This window comes from Musca autumnalis, unplaced genomic scaffold (genome assembly GCF_047663935.1).
Source record: "Musca autumnalis isolate F117 unplaced genomic scaffold, ASM4766393v1 scaffold_1, whole genome shotgun sequence".
In the NCBI taxonomy this organism is placed as follows: domain Eukaryota; kingdom Metazoa; phylum Arthropoda; class Insecta; order Diptera; family Muscidae; genus Musca; species Musca autumnalis.
This window is the reverse complement of record NW_027411644.1, coordinates 323799920-323814133: the sequence shown is the minus strand read 5'-3', so window position 1 is coordinate 323814133 and position 14214 is coordinate 323799920. Positions and strand designations below refer to the sequence as shown.

Genomic DNA, 14214 nt, shown 5'->3' with positions numbered 1-14214 from the left:
GAATTTGCAATTAGTTTCTTTAAAAAATAAGGATTCACTCAGCTCTCGCCATTAAAATTACACACGGTGCTCTTGAAACAATTTTAAATGAAAGGTGCTTACACCTCGGAAGTTTTTGCGGATTCTGAAACTACAATGTTTATAGATGAGAAAAATCAAAAAACAAAAAAAATCGCCGGAGCGCTTTTTAAATAAATCGCGATTTAAGTTGACATTTTTAGGGGTTGTTTAGGTTTTCACGATTTTGCTTAGAAACTGCAAGTCCTATCAAAAAGGGACTAAAGAAAATATTGTAGCTATGAAAATTCTCTACAAGATTCACCTTTATGGTATTCTCGGCAGTTTCACCATTTTTGAGATATAGAAGTTCAAATTGGGACAATTCAAATTCAATTCAATTCTGTATCGCCCTCTTATAAAACAGTGTCATGACTGCCAATTCCCAACTTAAACTTATATATCTAAAAAAGTGTTACAACTAAGGATAAGTTACTTAAGCCAGTCTTGTAGAGAATTTTCACAGCTTTAAGATTTTCTCAGGTCCCATATCGATAAGACTTACCGTATTCAAGCAAAATCGCGAAACCCTAACAAAAAAAACTAAAAATGTAAACTGAGCTTCATTATCTCAAAAATGGTACAGGCTGGGAACAAATAATAAACGTCAATCCTATAAAGAATTTTCACTGCAACAACATTTTCTTTATCTCCATTTCGATTGGACTTGCGGTTTCCAAGCAAAATCGTGAAAACCAAAAAAACACCTAAAAATTTGGATTTTGACCGCGATTTATTTAGAAATCCCTACAGCGATTTTTTCTTGTTTTTGGATTTTTCTCATCTATGAACACTGCTGTTTCAGAATTCACAAAAACTTTCCCTGTGTAAGCGGTTTTCATCAAAAGTTAGTTAAGGCGCACCCTTCATGACATTGTTTTGTAAGGGGGCGATACAGTCAGTGCATTGTCCCAATTTGAACTTCTATAACTCAAAAATGGTAAAAACTACGAAAATACCATAAAAGTCGATCTTGTGGAGAATTTTCATAGCTACAACATTTTCTTTAGCCCCATTTTGATAGGAATTGCGGTTTTTAAACAAAATCGTGAAAACCTAAACAACCCTTAAAAATGTCTACTAAAATCGCGATTTATTTAAAAAGCGCTCCGGCGATTTTTTTTGTTTTTTGATTTTTCTCATCTATGAACATTGTAGTTTCAGAATCCGCAAAAACTTCCAAGGTGTAAGCACCTTCCATTTAAAATTGTTTCAAGGGCACCGTGTACAGTGTGAGGAATACACCCCAATTAGGTGTAAAGTGTGTTGCAGAACAGCTTTAGGTGTAGAGTTGGGCAATCTCGTTCAATTGAACGATCCGGATCACTGTCCTCGTTCAAAGACGAATGAGTAACATCATAAAAACCAACGTGTGAAGTTAAGTATACGCAGTTTTGTCAAAGAAATTACCGGTGTCCATTGAACGAGATAGTGATCCGGATTGTTCAATTGAACGAGATTGCCCAACTCATTTAGGTGTATTCGATACACGTGAGGTGCAGAGGTGAATGACAGAACATGCCCGATTAATTACATCATTTTCCAAACAAAATTCTGAGAGCGAAGAACGATTTTTGTAGATTGTTCAATTTAAGTACAGTACACATTGTAGAGCTGGCAAAAAATCGATGGCACTATCGATAATATCGATTATTTTTTTAAAAATTCAGTATCGATAGATTTATCTATCGATATTATCGGATTAAAACCCCCTAACCTAAAATTCACTGAAATTAATAGAAATTCGAGGCTTTTCGGTTTTGTGGATGTAAGAAAGTAAGCTGGTAGTTAGTTACACGTAAAAATTTTTCAAAAAAGTAAAATGTATTTTTATTAAATAAAAGCAAATGTTTTTTCTCCTTTTTGATTTCTGTGAACTATTTGTGCAAAATTTCAACAAAAGCGTAGACATTTCCGCCATTTTCATTTCCAAATTAATGGTGGTGACAAATTAACGATAATATCGATAGCAATCGATTTTTTAAACTATTATATCGAAAATATCGATGATTTGCCAGCTCTAATCAGGACAATGAATGCAGAAATCAGTCGGAAATAACGAAAACATTGGGCAAAAAGGATAGGTACCTGGTTTTTGTGGTGTCAACTAAATAATTGCAACATTAATGAATGTACAATAAAATCGTAGGATTTTCCCGCAATTTTTTGCAATTAAGGGTTTTTATGACTGGTAGTATCGTATGTGGACACGTAGATCCATAAATTTTGATAATGATAACAATACGGAAGTCGGTCACTGTCAGTTATGGTATGGGGTTGTATATCAATTAGTGACGTTGAACATTGGAGGAAACAATGACAGAGGAGTTTTATTTAGATGTTTTAAAAAAAATGATCTAACCAACAAGTCAGGAAATTTGGGCCTGTTGACCCTGAAAATTCAAACAAATTGCAATATACTACCAAGACAACGACCATAGGCATAAATATTATTTATGTAGGACTTGGTCGTTATTCAACTGCGCCAAAGTCACAGTCCAGTCTAGATATTAACCCCATCGACAATTCGTGGGTACACCATTGGAATACGGCATTCCGAAACTCATTTCTTAAATTCAGAGAAGTTTACAAGCTGTTATTGATGACCAATGTGGGCATTCGAAATATAAAAACCAACTTTTCGAAAACTACCGTGAAAAACTAAAATGTTTTGAATTTTACAATTCTTTAGTTGACAGTGCAAATAATGAGTTGTTCTCCTTTTTGTTAATTTTACGAAAAATTTTAGTGAAGTTTAGCTACTATTTTATTTTATTATTAATAATAAACATGTGTAAGAATTAAACTGTTAACAAAAATATTAATATTTATTTATACCAATAAAACGTTGTTTTATTTAAAATTTTGTAATGATTTTGGTTTTGCAATAATTAATTTGACTAACTGTATGTGATTGGCTGGTGTGGGCGGCATTCCTTCAATTATGCGGGTTTAAATAGCATTCACTGTGATAGGTGGAAAGCTAATTATTATGAGTGTTCGTTTACTCAAAAATTCTACGAATTATTACTGGACGTTGTTTGTTTAATCTACAGTACAATGCAAAATACCTTAGCCGTTTACAAGAACTTACTGGACTTTTTTTAAAAAAAATTTTACGAATTATTGACGAACACGCATATTATTTTCAGGAGCAAATGGCCATGTCACATTCTATCGAGTTGTATATTTCATTCCAAAATCTTTTTTTAGTTGCTCCAAGACTCCGGTGGAACGATCAGGTGATGGGCGACATATCAAAGCATGGTATCCAAAATTTGGGGAAAAAGTAAATGTCTGGCTGACTTCATAAATGCAGTATTTACATTGCAAAAAAATGACAATATCATAAAAAGATGAAGTAAATATGTATGTGTGGCAACACTGATATTGTCAATTTCTAATATTTTCTTATGTATTTTTCCTGTTTCCTTTGCAATGTCAGTTGACATAACACTACTAAAGAAATATCAATTGGTGTGCAGTCCACTTGGAAACACTGCACAAATTCGTCATTTGCTGCGCAGTCTAATGTGTCGCGTGACATTTATGAAGTCGCGACGATGTCATTTGACGCATCATACTGCATTTATGAATTCAGCTAGCTATTTGGACTTCTGTTCTAAATTCGGCCATCAATTGAGTAGTTAATTTAGTACACAAAACTGTAAAAAATAAGAAAAAAAAAAACAATTTAAAAATTAATTAAGTCCATTTGATTCTCATAGTTACCCCAATTCACGGCCACATATTGCCAGCCGCACAGTTTCAACATGAAAATATTTATGAACATGCTTTAAGTAAAAATTAACTCATGTGTATTGCTCATTATTCACCTCCAACGACATTTAGTTTTTTTGTATTCATTATTAGTCTGGAGCAGGGACATTCTATTATTTGAAACATCGAACTAAAATTTTATTTTTTAAAATTTAAATTTTTGAAATGAAAATTTCTATCAGTAATGCAAATTTCTAAAATGAACACAACAAAGAAGCAACATTAGTGACCTCGAGTCAAATTGCTTCTTTCTGTTGGTCATTTCATGGCCACATTTCTGTCACGTTCTGTACCCCTGCACAGAATCATCATTAAACAATTATTCACTAAATAAAATGTTATAATATGAGTAATATACGTACTTAAATTATATATTGAAACCAAACAAATGCAAGAAAGCAGCAGCATATCACGGCATCTTAAAGCATGGTATCGTCTATTCGGACTTATGTATATTCTATACACGACTGTATATTAATTCATGTTGTACCCAGAACTGTAAAAAATCAAAAACCGGATGTTAAAATTTGATGTATTTGTTTAAAGACTATGATTCAGTCGTGTTTAGCTTTAAAGTGAATGTAAACAGAAATCAAATCTTTTTTGACCTTCAGTCCATTTAATTTTCATAGTTACTCCACTTCATGGCCACATATTGCCAGGCTCGTTCCCCTGCGCACAGTTTCATCATGAAAAAAAAAAAAAAAAAAAAACACGCATTTTAGGCGAAAATTACCTGAATTATATTTCTCCTTTATTCATCTACAACAACATTTGGTTGGCATTAGTCTCGAGCAGGTTCATACTATTATGTGAAACATCGAACTAAAATTATTAAAATAAGATCTTTGTTACTTAGGTGTGCAAATTTATTTAATTTATTTAAATCTCTATGAAATGAAAATTTCTATCAGTAATGCAAATTTCTAAAATGAACACAACAAAGAAGCAACATTAGTGACCTCGAGTCAAATTGCTTCTTTCTGTTGGTCATTTTATGGCCACATTTCTGCCACGTTCTGTACCCCTGCACAGAATCATCATTAAACAATTATTCACTAAATAAAATGTTATAATATGAGTAATATACGTACTTAAATTATATATTGAAACCAAGCAAATGCAAGAAAGCAGCAGCATATCATCACATCTCAAAGCATGGTATCGTCTATTCGGACTTCTATTCTATACACGACTGTATATTAATTCATGTTGTACCCAGAACTGTAAAAAATCAAAAACCGGATGTTAAAATTTGATGTATATTAGGGGATTATACGGTTTAAAGAATATGATTCAGTTGTGTTTAGCTTTAAAGTGAATGTAAGCAGAAATCAAATCTTTTTTGACCTTAAGTCCATTTGATTTTCATAGTTACTCCACTTCATGGCCACATATTGCCAGGCTCGTTCCCCTGCGCACAGTTTCATCATGAAAACATTTAAAAAACACACATTTTAGGCAAAAATTACCTGAATTATATTTCTCCTTTATTCACCTACAACGACATTTGGTTGGCATTAGCCTCGAGCAGGGTCATACTATTATTTGAAACATCGAACTAAAATGTATAAAAAGAATATTTTTGTTACTTAGGTGTGCAAATGGAATTTATTTAAATCTGTATGAAATGAAAATTTCTATCAGTAATGCAAATTTCTAAAATGAACACAACAAAGAAACAACATTAGTGACCTCGAGTCAAATTGTTCTTTCTGTTGGTCATTTCATGGCCACATTTCTGCCACGTTCTGTACCCCTGCACAGAATCATCATAGGAAAAGTAGGAGCAAATTTCCTTTACCGACCCTTAGCAGAAAAAAATAAAAAAAATTCCTTTAAATCACAACTTTTCTTAAGTAGCCGGCCTTTTGGGGGATTTAAGACTTTCTCCTACGGACAGGAGCAAATTTCGGCTACGCGAACAATATTTTTTTAAATTGTAAATGTTTCCCCTAGTAAACAAGGGAATTTTCGGAACTTCGGAGGCCCATATCTATATAGAAATACAGTCAACCAAAAAAGTCAACATACACCCTATAAATCTCGAGTTTTAAGGGTAAGGAAGCATTTTTATGAAAATCCATGTACATAGTTCTATTTCATATCCCTAATAAACAATATTACTTACATCAAAAATATATTTCATAATACGAATAACGGTAAATTCAATAAAAAATTAATAGGGAAAAAGTGTATTATGATCGTTAGGGTCACTTGAAGCGCTATAAATGTCGGAAACTTTTACATTGCTGATTCAATGGATGCTCGAGGATTGTACCAGACCTTATTACAAGGTAATTCGAAGGCTTCTGCATGTAATTTGCCCCTTGGAATGTTGTGAAAACTATAAAATTTTTGAGAAAAGTCAGGAATTCTTATATTTAGCGAAGCTCAGGAGCATATATTTCCCACAAGAAAAATTTCATAGCGCTGTTGGATCCCAAAATTATTAGTCCCACTGTATTTTTTGGGGTTTCATAAACTACTAGACTGAAAAACATAAAGAAATCTGTAAGGGCCCGACTTAACGAGCTATACGCGAAGTCGGACATTAAATAACGGCAATTAATCCCCAAATATGTTCCTATTTTGTCTAAAATAGTATGTCGTAGACAACCAAAGACATTCGATAAAGCAATAAAATGTAAAATTTGTATTGCTTATTCCATAAATTTTACGGTAATCTCTATCTGTGTATGTACACTTTTTCTCTATTAATTTTTTATTGAGTTTACCGTTATTTGTATTATGGAATACGAACAAATTCAATACTTTACCAGCTGACGAAAAAAATCTAAAATTTTTTTTTAATTGTAAGATTTTTCTAAGTAGCCGGCCTTCGGCCGGGGATTTAGGACTTTCTCCTATAGACAGGAGCCAATTTAGGGCACGAACACATTTTTTTTAATTTAATTTTTTTTCTTACTTTAACAAGGGATTTTTCGGAACTTCAGGGGCCTATATCTCGGGAAGTATGGACTTCCCCCCAACAAACTTTACATTTTTGTAATCAGGACGTAAAGATCTACCTGTGGTAAACATTTCAGATTTTTCCGCCAGCTGGTAGAGTATTCTATTTATGCCATGGAATATATTTTTGATGTATGTAATATTCACAGTTTATACAGTTGGCCATTCAGCCCAAACTAGTTAGCCCTGACTATTTAGTTTGCTGTCAAATACATAAAATACAAAGGAAATCAAATCACAATAATGAACAATCTATTATGTTTGTTGTCAAATGTTGTTAACAGAACTCTGAATGGCCAACTGTATAAACTGTGGTAATATTGTTTATTAGGGATATGAGATAGAACTATGCACTTGGATTTTCATTAAAATTGTTCCTTACCCTTAAAACCCGAGATTTATAGGGTGTATGTAGACTTTTTCGGTTGACTGTACATCGTTGGAAGCACTATCTGTGGTAATTTTTGTATAATTTTCTGTGGTGGGTCGGTAAAGGAAAGATATGCCGAAATGTATTACGAACTACATAAATGTTTAAAATGTATAGCTACCATTAAATACGCACAGAGTCCGAAAAAACCAAACTTTATTCAATTGCTTATTAAAAAGGAATAAATGCGGTGATGCGGTGGAAACTGACACGAATGACAGATAACTAACAAAGCGCGGTAAAGTATTCACTCACTGAAATTGATAACGTGGACTGTGTTACCGACGAAAATGGGAAGGAATGTAGAGTTTTTTTAAATCGAGAAGTTGGCACGTCTTTTACATCTAATGCCATGTTCATACTAGCATTTGAATCACGTTGTTCCCTCTCATAATTACGTACACGAATTAACCCGATCATACGTGGTACACAATTCATAGCAACATGATTCATAGTCACAATTTACATTAGGCGAGTTTACTTGCGGCAATTGTCAGTTTGTGGGTGAGAGAGGGTGTTGAGAGGCAAAGGGTTACCATATACCTCACCTCTCTCTCCATCAAACTAACAATTGCCGCAAGTAAACTCGCCTAATGTAAATTGGGACATACTTTCATAGTTTTTGTTTAGTCCCGGTCCACACTAGAGTGATTTCATTGAAAAAATTGCATGAAATTATGCGTCTCTAGATCGACCTCCATAGTAAAGTGAAATCATAAAATTGCCGTAGTGGGGAATTCGATTTAAGAACACCTAATTTCATGAAATTTTTTAATGAAATTCACGCTAGTGTGGACCGGGACTTACTGATTTTGAAGAAAGTTTCAGCAAAAAGACGAGTAAAAGTAAATGATATGAACTGAAAAAATATTTGTTCTTCTTACAGATATCTATTCAATATTAAATTATATTATTTTCATTCATGTTTTCTATTTTTCTCAAATTTTTTGTGTTTTCAGTATCTTTTCAAATTTTTCTATTTTAAAAATTAAAGAGAGAGAGACCTGCCAAAATAACTTTTTGATATACAGACTTTCCGAATGGCATTTGATTTTTGTTTCTAAATTTGTACGCGAATTTGAAACGATGGACAAGAAATGTAACTGCAATGTAAGAGAAGACAAAATTTGCTATGATTTGAATGTATACTAGCCGTTACACCGTTTACTTTTCATTCATATTTTGCAGTTTTTCTAAAAATGTTTGGGTTTTTATTAAATTTTGTATTTTTCCTGTCATAATTAATTTATTTCGATAAATTCTCTCATTTGTTAGAGATAAGACATATTTTATCGTCGTTCTAAGAGTAATTGAAATTGAACAGTGTACAAAAATCGCTTTTCGTTCTCAAAATTTTATATGGGAATTTAAGTAAATCTATCGTAATTTGGGTTCGAACAATGAATAGAGAGCGAATTAGCCTTAGTATGAACAAGGCATAAAGCCATTTCCCACTTGCACTTAAATATTGCTTGGTTTACATTTACGAAATCCACTCGATTTCAAATGTCAAATCCATAGGTTAAACGTCAAATGAAATCCAGATGAGATTTCATTTGACGTTTGGGCTATGGAATTGACAGTTGAAATCGAGTGGATTTCGTAAATGTAAACTTAGCATATAACTCTTATGTTACACGCTAAAACTTTCATGCGTAACTTTCCCATTATTTTGGCGTTCATAGATCGAGTTCCATGCAAAAGTAATTTTATGAAATACAAAATAAAAGAAAAATCCATTTTATTTGTTCGTTTTTATTTGAAATTTGTCTGTTGTCGTCAACAAAATCTCTAACGACTAATTTCACAGCGTTTCTCGTAATAAAACGCCTCCCGTGGTAGCAAAATTGTAAAAGAATGGCATACAGAGTTGTAATATCTCGTATACGACATACATAATACCAATTAGTCGTTGCGAAAATGTTGTGTACGACATACATAATACCAATTAGACGTTACGACACGTCAATTTGAAATTTTGGATACGACTACGCCAATCTAATAAGGCTGATTAAGTTACCGACAAAGATCGGTAAAATAAAAACGCAAAATTATGAATGAAAAATTCAAATAAAAGTTGACAACACTCTTGACATCGGAGGAACTTTGCGACTACTTTTTATTCGTCGCTAACTTACCGAAAATATCGTTTATAAACGAAATTATAAGAATTTTAATTTTACCGACGTTTGTCGGTAACTCAAAAAATGAGTAAGAGAATCGTACTACAGTAAACGCAATTGAAATTTATTCACTCTTTTTTGTCTTTAGAAAAAATGATGTTGCATAATGATGTCTTTAAGCAAGAGCTTATAAACTGCAACGAACGGTTATATTAGGTAGGTAATAATGAAATAGGGTAAAATTATTTTCAGCAAATAAATATGTATAATTTACAAACATATGTATGTATTAGATTACATTGTTACATTCAAAACACTATCGCTTATATTGCAAAGAACATCATCTTCTTCGTCTTCAAATTTCAGCGAATTATTACGTGCATCATTATCTGCTATATTTTCCATATTTTCTTCCATTGCCTCATTGTTTTGAGACGATCGTAAACTGTCGTTTTCTTTTGGTGTTTCACCGGACAATGAATTCTATAATGGGACAAAATTTATAATAAATCAAAAGTATTTTTTCAAATGAACGGAAATTCTTACATTATTCCAGCTGATATTGTGGTCAATAAATGACTTATCATTTAGTTTCAATTTGGGTATATCGAAATCCTGGGCCGTAACCAATGGTTCCAAGCGACCTGATGGACTAGTGCTAAGATTTGCAAAATTCATTGAGGCGTCCTGCACCTTCTTCAATGCACATATTTTCTTTATACCAGACCATGATGATGAGGATGAATTGTTGCCAGCTGCTGTAAAGGAATTATCCCAAATTTGTCCTGCTTGTGGTCGTGCAATACGTGTACGTTCATTTGAACTGAATGGAGTAAATGGAGATTGCATTATTGTGGGAGAACCACTACTGGTTGCAAAAGAAGACGACGATTTCTTAGTAACTGTAGATGTGGACGAAATATCAGCCACATCCTTGTCGGAGAATAATGACTGACGCCGTACCATAATAGTTGCTTCTTCCTTGCTTGCGCTTCGTGGTGTTTTATGGCTTCGTGGAGAATCTGTGACAATTATTGTAGGCAACTCGTCATCTCGATCAGAGAGTAGAGACTGACGTTCTTTCCACCGACTACCCAGGCCAGAAAGATTTGACTTAGGAGTGGTCACAGCTTTTGAATTGTCCTTATTAATGGATCGTAACAATTGCATTGGGTCTATTAGCTTTGACCGATTCATCGATACATTTAAGTCTACCATTGATTGTTCCGCAAGGCTGGAATTCATTCTTGGATGGCGAACAGTTCTCGCAGGAGCTGAAAAACGGTAAATATAACACATATACAAAAGGTAAGATAAATGATTTACCTAGAAAACTATTAAAGGTGCTTGTATTGGCATTAGCAGTCGTTTTTGAATCTAATAATGACAGACGTGAGGGACCGTGTTGCGCCTCAGACATTTCAAATTTTATTGGTGGTGTGGACACGTATTTCATTAACAAGCTATTTTCCAAATTACGCCTAGAGACACCAACTTGCATTCCTCCACTTCCACTAGTTCCATGAATAGAACCATGTCGCACTGGTGTACGTGGGACATCATCATGACGCTTCTTTCTGCGAGACTTAATTACCAATAGAAAATCGGTAATTTGACTTTCGATTTGCCGTAGATCCTTTTCTACATCTGATAATCTTGTCTTAACAATTCCCGCTAGCGGACGTTTGTCGGCTGCAGACAATTCATTTTGTATGGTCTCGTAAATGCTGTTGAATGCTTTTATCAAAGTGTTTATGTTAACACTGTCATCGCAAAGTATGGACACTATTGGGAAAAATTACGAGATTAAATAAAAATTTAACAAAATATAGATTTTAAATTTATTACATTACCTTCTGTCAAATTATCCACAGCGAAATGTTCACGTATTTGTCTTAATTGTTGCTTTACTTTTTGCGGCTCATATTTGTAACCACTTTCTTTGGAATAGAACCTATCCGTACTCTCCTTTAAAGCAACAGCATGTTGTTCCATTTCCAGTACCTTTTCTGTGTTTACATGAAATGCCTCTTCAAATAACACCGCATTACTGTCTTCAAAATCAATGAGGAATTTGTCATCGATCAGAGTATCAACACTTAAACCAGTCTCTTCGGAAAGTTGCTCCAAATGTTGCCTTAAGAATTGCACCTTCTCCATATAACGTTTGTTGATCACATCAATACTAGTCAGAAAGCCGGATCCCATTTCTTTTAGTACCGCATCTTGCTTACACAATTTCTGTAAATTTTCTTCGTTTACTAAATCTCGGTATTGTGAGGAATCCATATTCAATTGCTTCTCCCTTTGCTTGATCAATTCCTGTATAACGAAGTGTAGGAAGTCTAGCAGGAAGGATATGAACTTCATTCCTCCAGGCATTACAACGAGATAGGATTTGATATTGGTCCAATTCAATTGATGCTTCTCGTTTAAGTACTTTAAATATTCAACAGTGCTGGTGCGAAAATTGGACTCTGATCTTTTATCGGTAATGGGCCAGTAAAAGCGCTTCTTAAATTCATTGGGATCAAGCAGGCGAAACAAATAATGCATGACTTGGAAGAATGCATGTTGATTGGGTTTTACAAACATTTCGTCGGAGAGACATTTTTTTAAATCTTCCGTGGGTGGATGCAACTGCGTCAAACCCAGGAGTTTGTTGTACAAAACTAAACAAAGTTCTCTTTCTTCCGCCCGATAAGGAGCAATAATTGTGCGATCCATTTTTTTAAATAATTAAAGAAGAAAGAAGCGCCTTTCGCAGGGAACGAAGCCGATGGGTATTTGCGGCTGGCGGCGGCTGCCATACAAAACATTCGGCGGCGGCTAAAAGTCGACTAAAGCCGACGAAGAACATCTACGTCAGCTAAGCCTATATACTCACAGCGGCTACGAAAAGTCGACTGAAATAATCGGCTGTTATAGAAAAAACGTTAGTCCGAATTTAATTTCATGGTTTTTTTAAATCTTTTAGCTATTTTGTATATCACATTTATATTTTATAAATTCTTATTTTTTGATAACAATGATTCCACGATTTTTTATGCTGACAATATACCATAATATAACGACTAAGCCGATGTAGTCGACTATAAATAACAGCCGTTGAAAGTCGTTTACATCGGCGGCGGCTTAGATCTGTCGAACATGTCGACGGCGGCTGTGCGCCGGCTTTGAGCCGATCGGCTTCGTTCTCTGGCCTTTCGATTTATCGAATCGATTATGATTGAGCTCCCTCCATTCTCACCTCTTTCGTAGGTGTTTCTCCTGATTCCTTGACATTCTCTCCTCTTTCGTGGTATTCTCATTCCGAGATTTTTACTTATCGATAAACGCTATAATCGATTACTACTCCCCAAAAATAAAGTGGGGTTCAGACGATCAGTTTTGACTGACAGCTTTGCTCAAATAATCGGTTGCTTGCCAGTGTGGTCGTTCATTTTTGTCAGTCATCAGGCAACCACAAAATTTTTTGTGGATGTTGGACAGTCAGCTGTTGGTTGTTTGTTTGACCGTGTGAACGAAACAACGTCAGTCAAGGAATAACCAGTCCAGAATATATGATGCGCGACATTAAAACAAAAGCATGTGGAGAACTACTAAATGTTATGAAGAAATACAAGAAGGATTGCTCTATTGACGACGTCAAGAAGAAAATAAACGTAATCCGCTCATCGTACAGAAGGGAATTGAAAAAAATAAAGCAATCTGAATCTTCTGGAGCTGGAGTGGACAGCGTTTGGCTCAGAATCTCAAATTTCTTTTAAAATATTCACATGTGAATATTGTTTTCGGGAGGCTATCCATTTTTTTACCCATTTTCTTCTTCTTGTCACTTTATTTTCTTCCTCTAAAAGCGAAATGATCAAAAATGCACATCCAATCTTTTTGTCATCCATATTTATTAATAAAAGTTGTTATTTATATGATTTTATAGCTATGTGAACACAGTAATTTTTCAACTTGACTGTTGGTTTGTCATCCAACTTGAATGACTGTTTGGCCGCTACGAACAGCACAACAAAACTGAAGCAATCGATATTTGACCAAAAGCTGTCAGTCAAAACTGATCGTCTGAACCCCACTTAACTTGGATGTAGTTAATAGTACGTTTACATTGTACTAAGTTTAATCCAGTGGCTATTCAATTTCACTCCATATATGGTAACATGAGGCGGCTGTGCCACTGGGTCGGCTTGGCACCGCAGATTTTTTTGAAAACTACAAATGCTACAAAAAAAACCGTTAAAAGGAAAATTGTGAGCTTAGGGAAGATCTACCATATCCCAAAAGCTGGCATTTGTATCAAAGACATGATTGAGGATGCAAGTAGTTTTGTGTTTTTCAGGGTATCACGAAAAAAGTTCATGGAAGGTATATTTTTGGTCTGTTCCAGAACTGCAAGAATCTACTAACTTACTATTTTTTCCGATAACATAAAGGAAAAAATGTTATCGTAGTAAAAAATAGTAGCTTCTTGCAGGTTCTGGAACAGAGCATTTGTTATATATTATATGCCAAAATATATTTTATACCGTTTGTATTAAAAAAATAATTAAGTTTTAATTAAGTTTTTTAAGCCCGATAGAACTTGAAATTGTAAAAAATAACACAAAAAATTAAATTGTAATCAAATTTTTTTTATTCGAAATATCAATACGTGACATTAACATTTGAAAATGATTTCGGGCATATGGGCACCGCGGCTGTTCTTGACGAAGTGCATTCTGGACGTCCAATTTTTGGCCACTTTTTCGAGCACTGCTGGCCGTATGTCACGAATAACACGAACAATGCTCGCCTCCAAGGCATCAATTGTTGCTGGTTTATCAGCATAAACCAGTGACT

General features: G+C 34.3%; 1 protein-coding gene and 2 long non-coding RNA genes across 11 annotated transcripts; 1 reads left to right on the top strand and 2 right to left on the bottom strand.

Annotated features, from left to right (window-relative positions):
• Window positions 1–2858: 2858 nt before the first annotated feature.
• On the bottom strand, window positions 2859–7501 carry LOC141390095 (uncharacterized). Of its 8 annotated transcripts, none has more exons than XR_012409279.1 (8): window positions 7362–7475; window positions 7193–7286; window positions 5310–5398; window positions 4932–5061; window positions 4574–4662; window positions 4200–4333; window positions 3790–3967; window positions 2859–3722 (listed from the first exon to the last, which is right to left on the bottom strand). It is a non-coding gene; the product is annotated as an uncharacterized lncRNA (long non-coding RNA). The 8 variants fall into 8 exon arrangements; XR_012409280.1 differs by having other exon boundaries at window positions 7246–7286; window positions 7362–7403; XR_012409277.1 differs by lacking the exon at window positions 7193–7286 and having other exon boundaries at window positions 7376–7501.
• A 1828-nt stretch (window positions 7502–9329) lies between these two features.
• On the top strand, window positions 9330–9858 carry LOC141390092 (uncharacterized). The gene is made up of 3 exons (XR_012409274.1): window positions 9330–9451; window positions 9512–9579; window positions 9730–9858. It is a non-coding gene; the product is annotated as an uncharacterized lncRNA (long non-coding RNA).
• dgt6 (dim gamma-tubulin 6) lies at window positions 9467–12620 on the bottom strand. 2 transcript variants are annotated; one of them, XM_073962585.1, is made up of 5 exons: window positions 12567–12620; window positions 11217–12121; window positions 10690–11148; window positions 9910–10637; window positions 9467–9846 (listed from the first exon to the last, which is right to left on the bottom strand). In XM_073962585.1, exons 2-5 carry the CDS (start codon window positions 12088–12090, stop codon window positions 9658–9660), a joined length of 2250 nt encoding a protein of 749 aa, XP_073818686.1. In that variant the 5' UTR covers window positions 12091–12121; window positions 12567–12620; the 3' UTR covers window positions 9467–9657. The 2 variants fall into 2 exon arrangements, with proteins under 2 accessions (XP_073818686.1, XP_073818687.1); XM_073962586.1 differs by lacking the exon at window positions 12567–12620 and having other exon boundaries at window positions 11217–12434.
• Between the last annotated feature and the right edge of the window lie 1594 nt (window positions 12621–14214).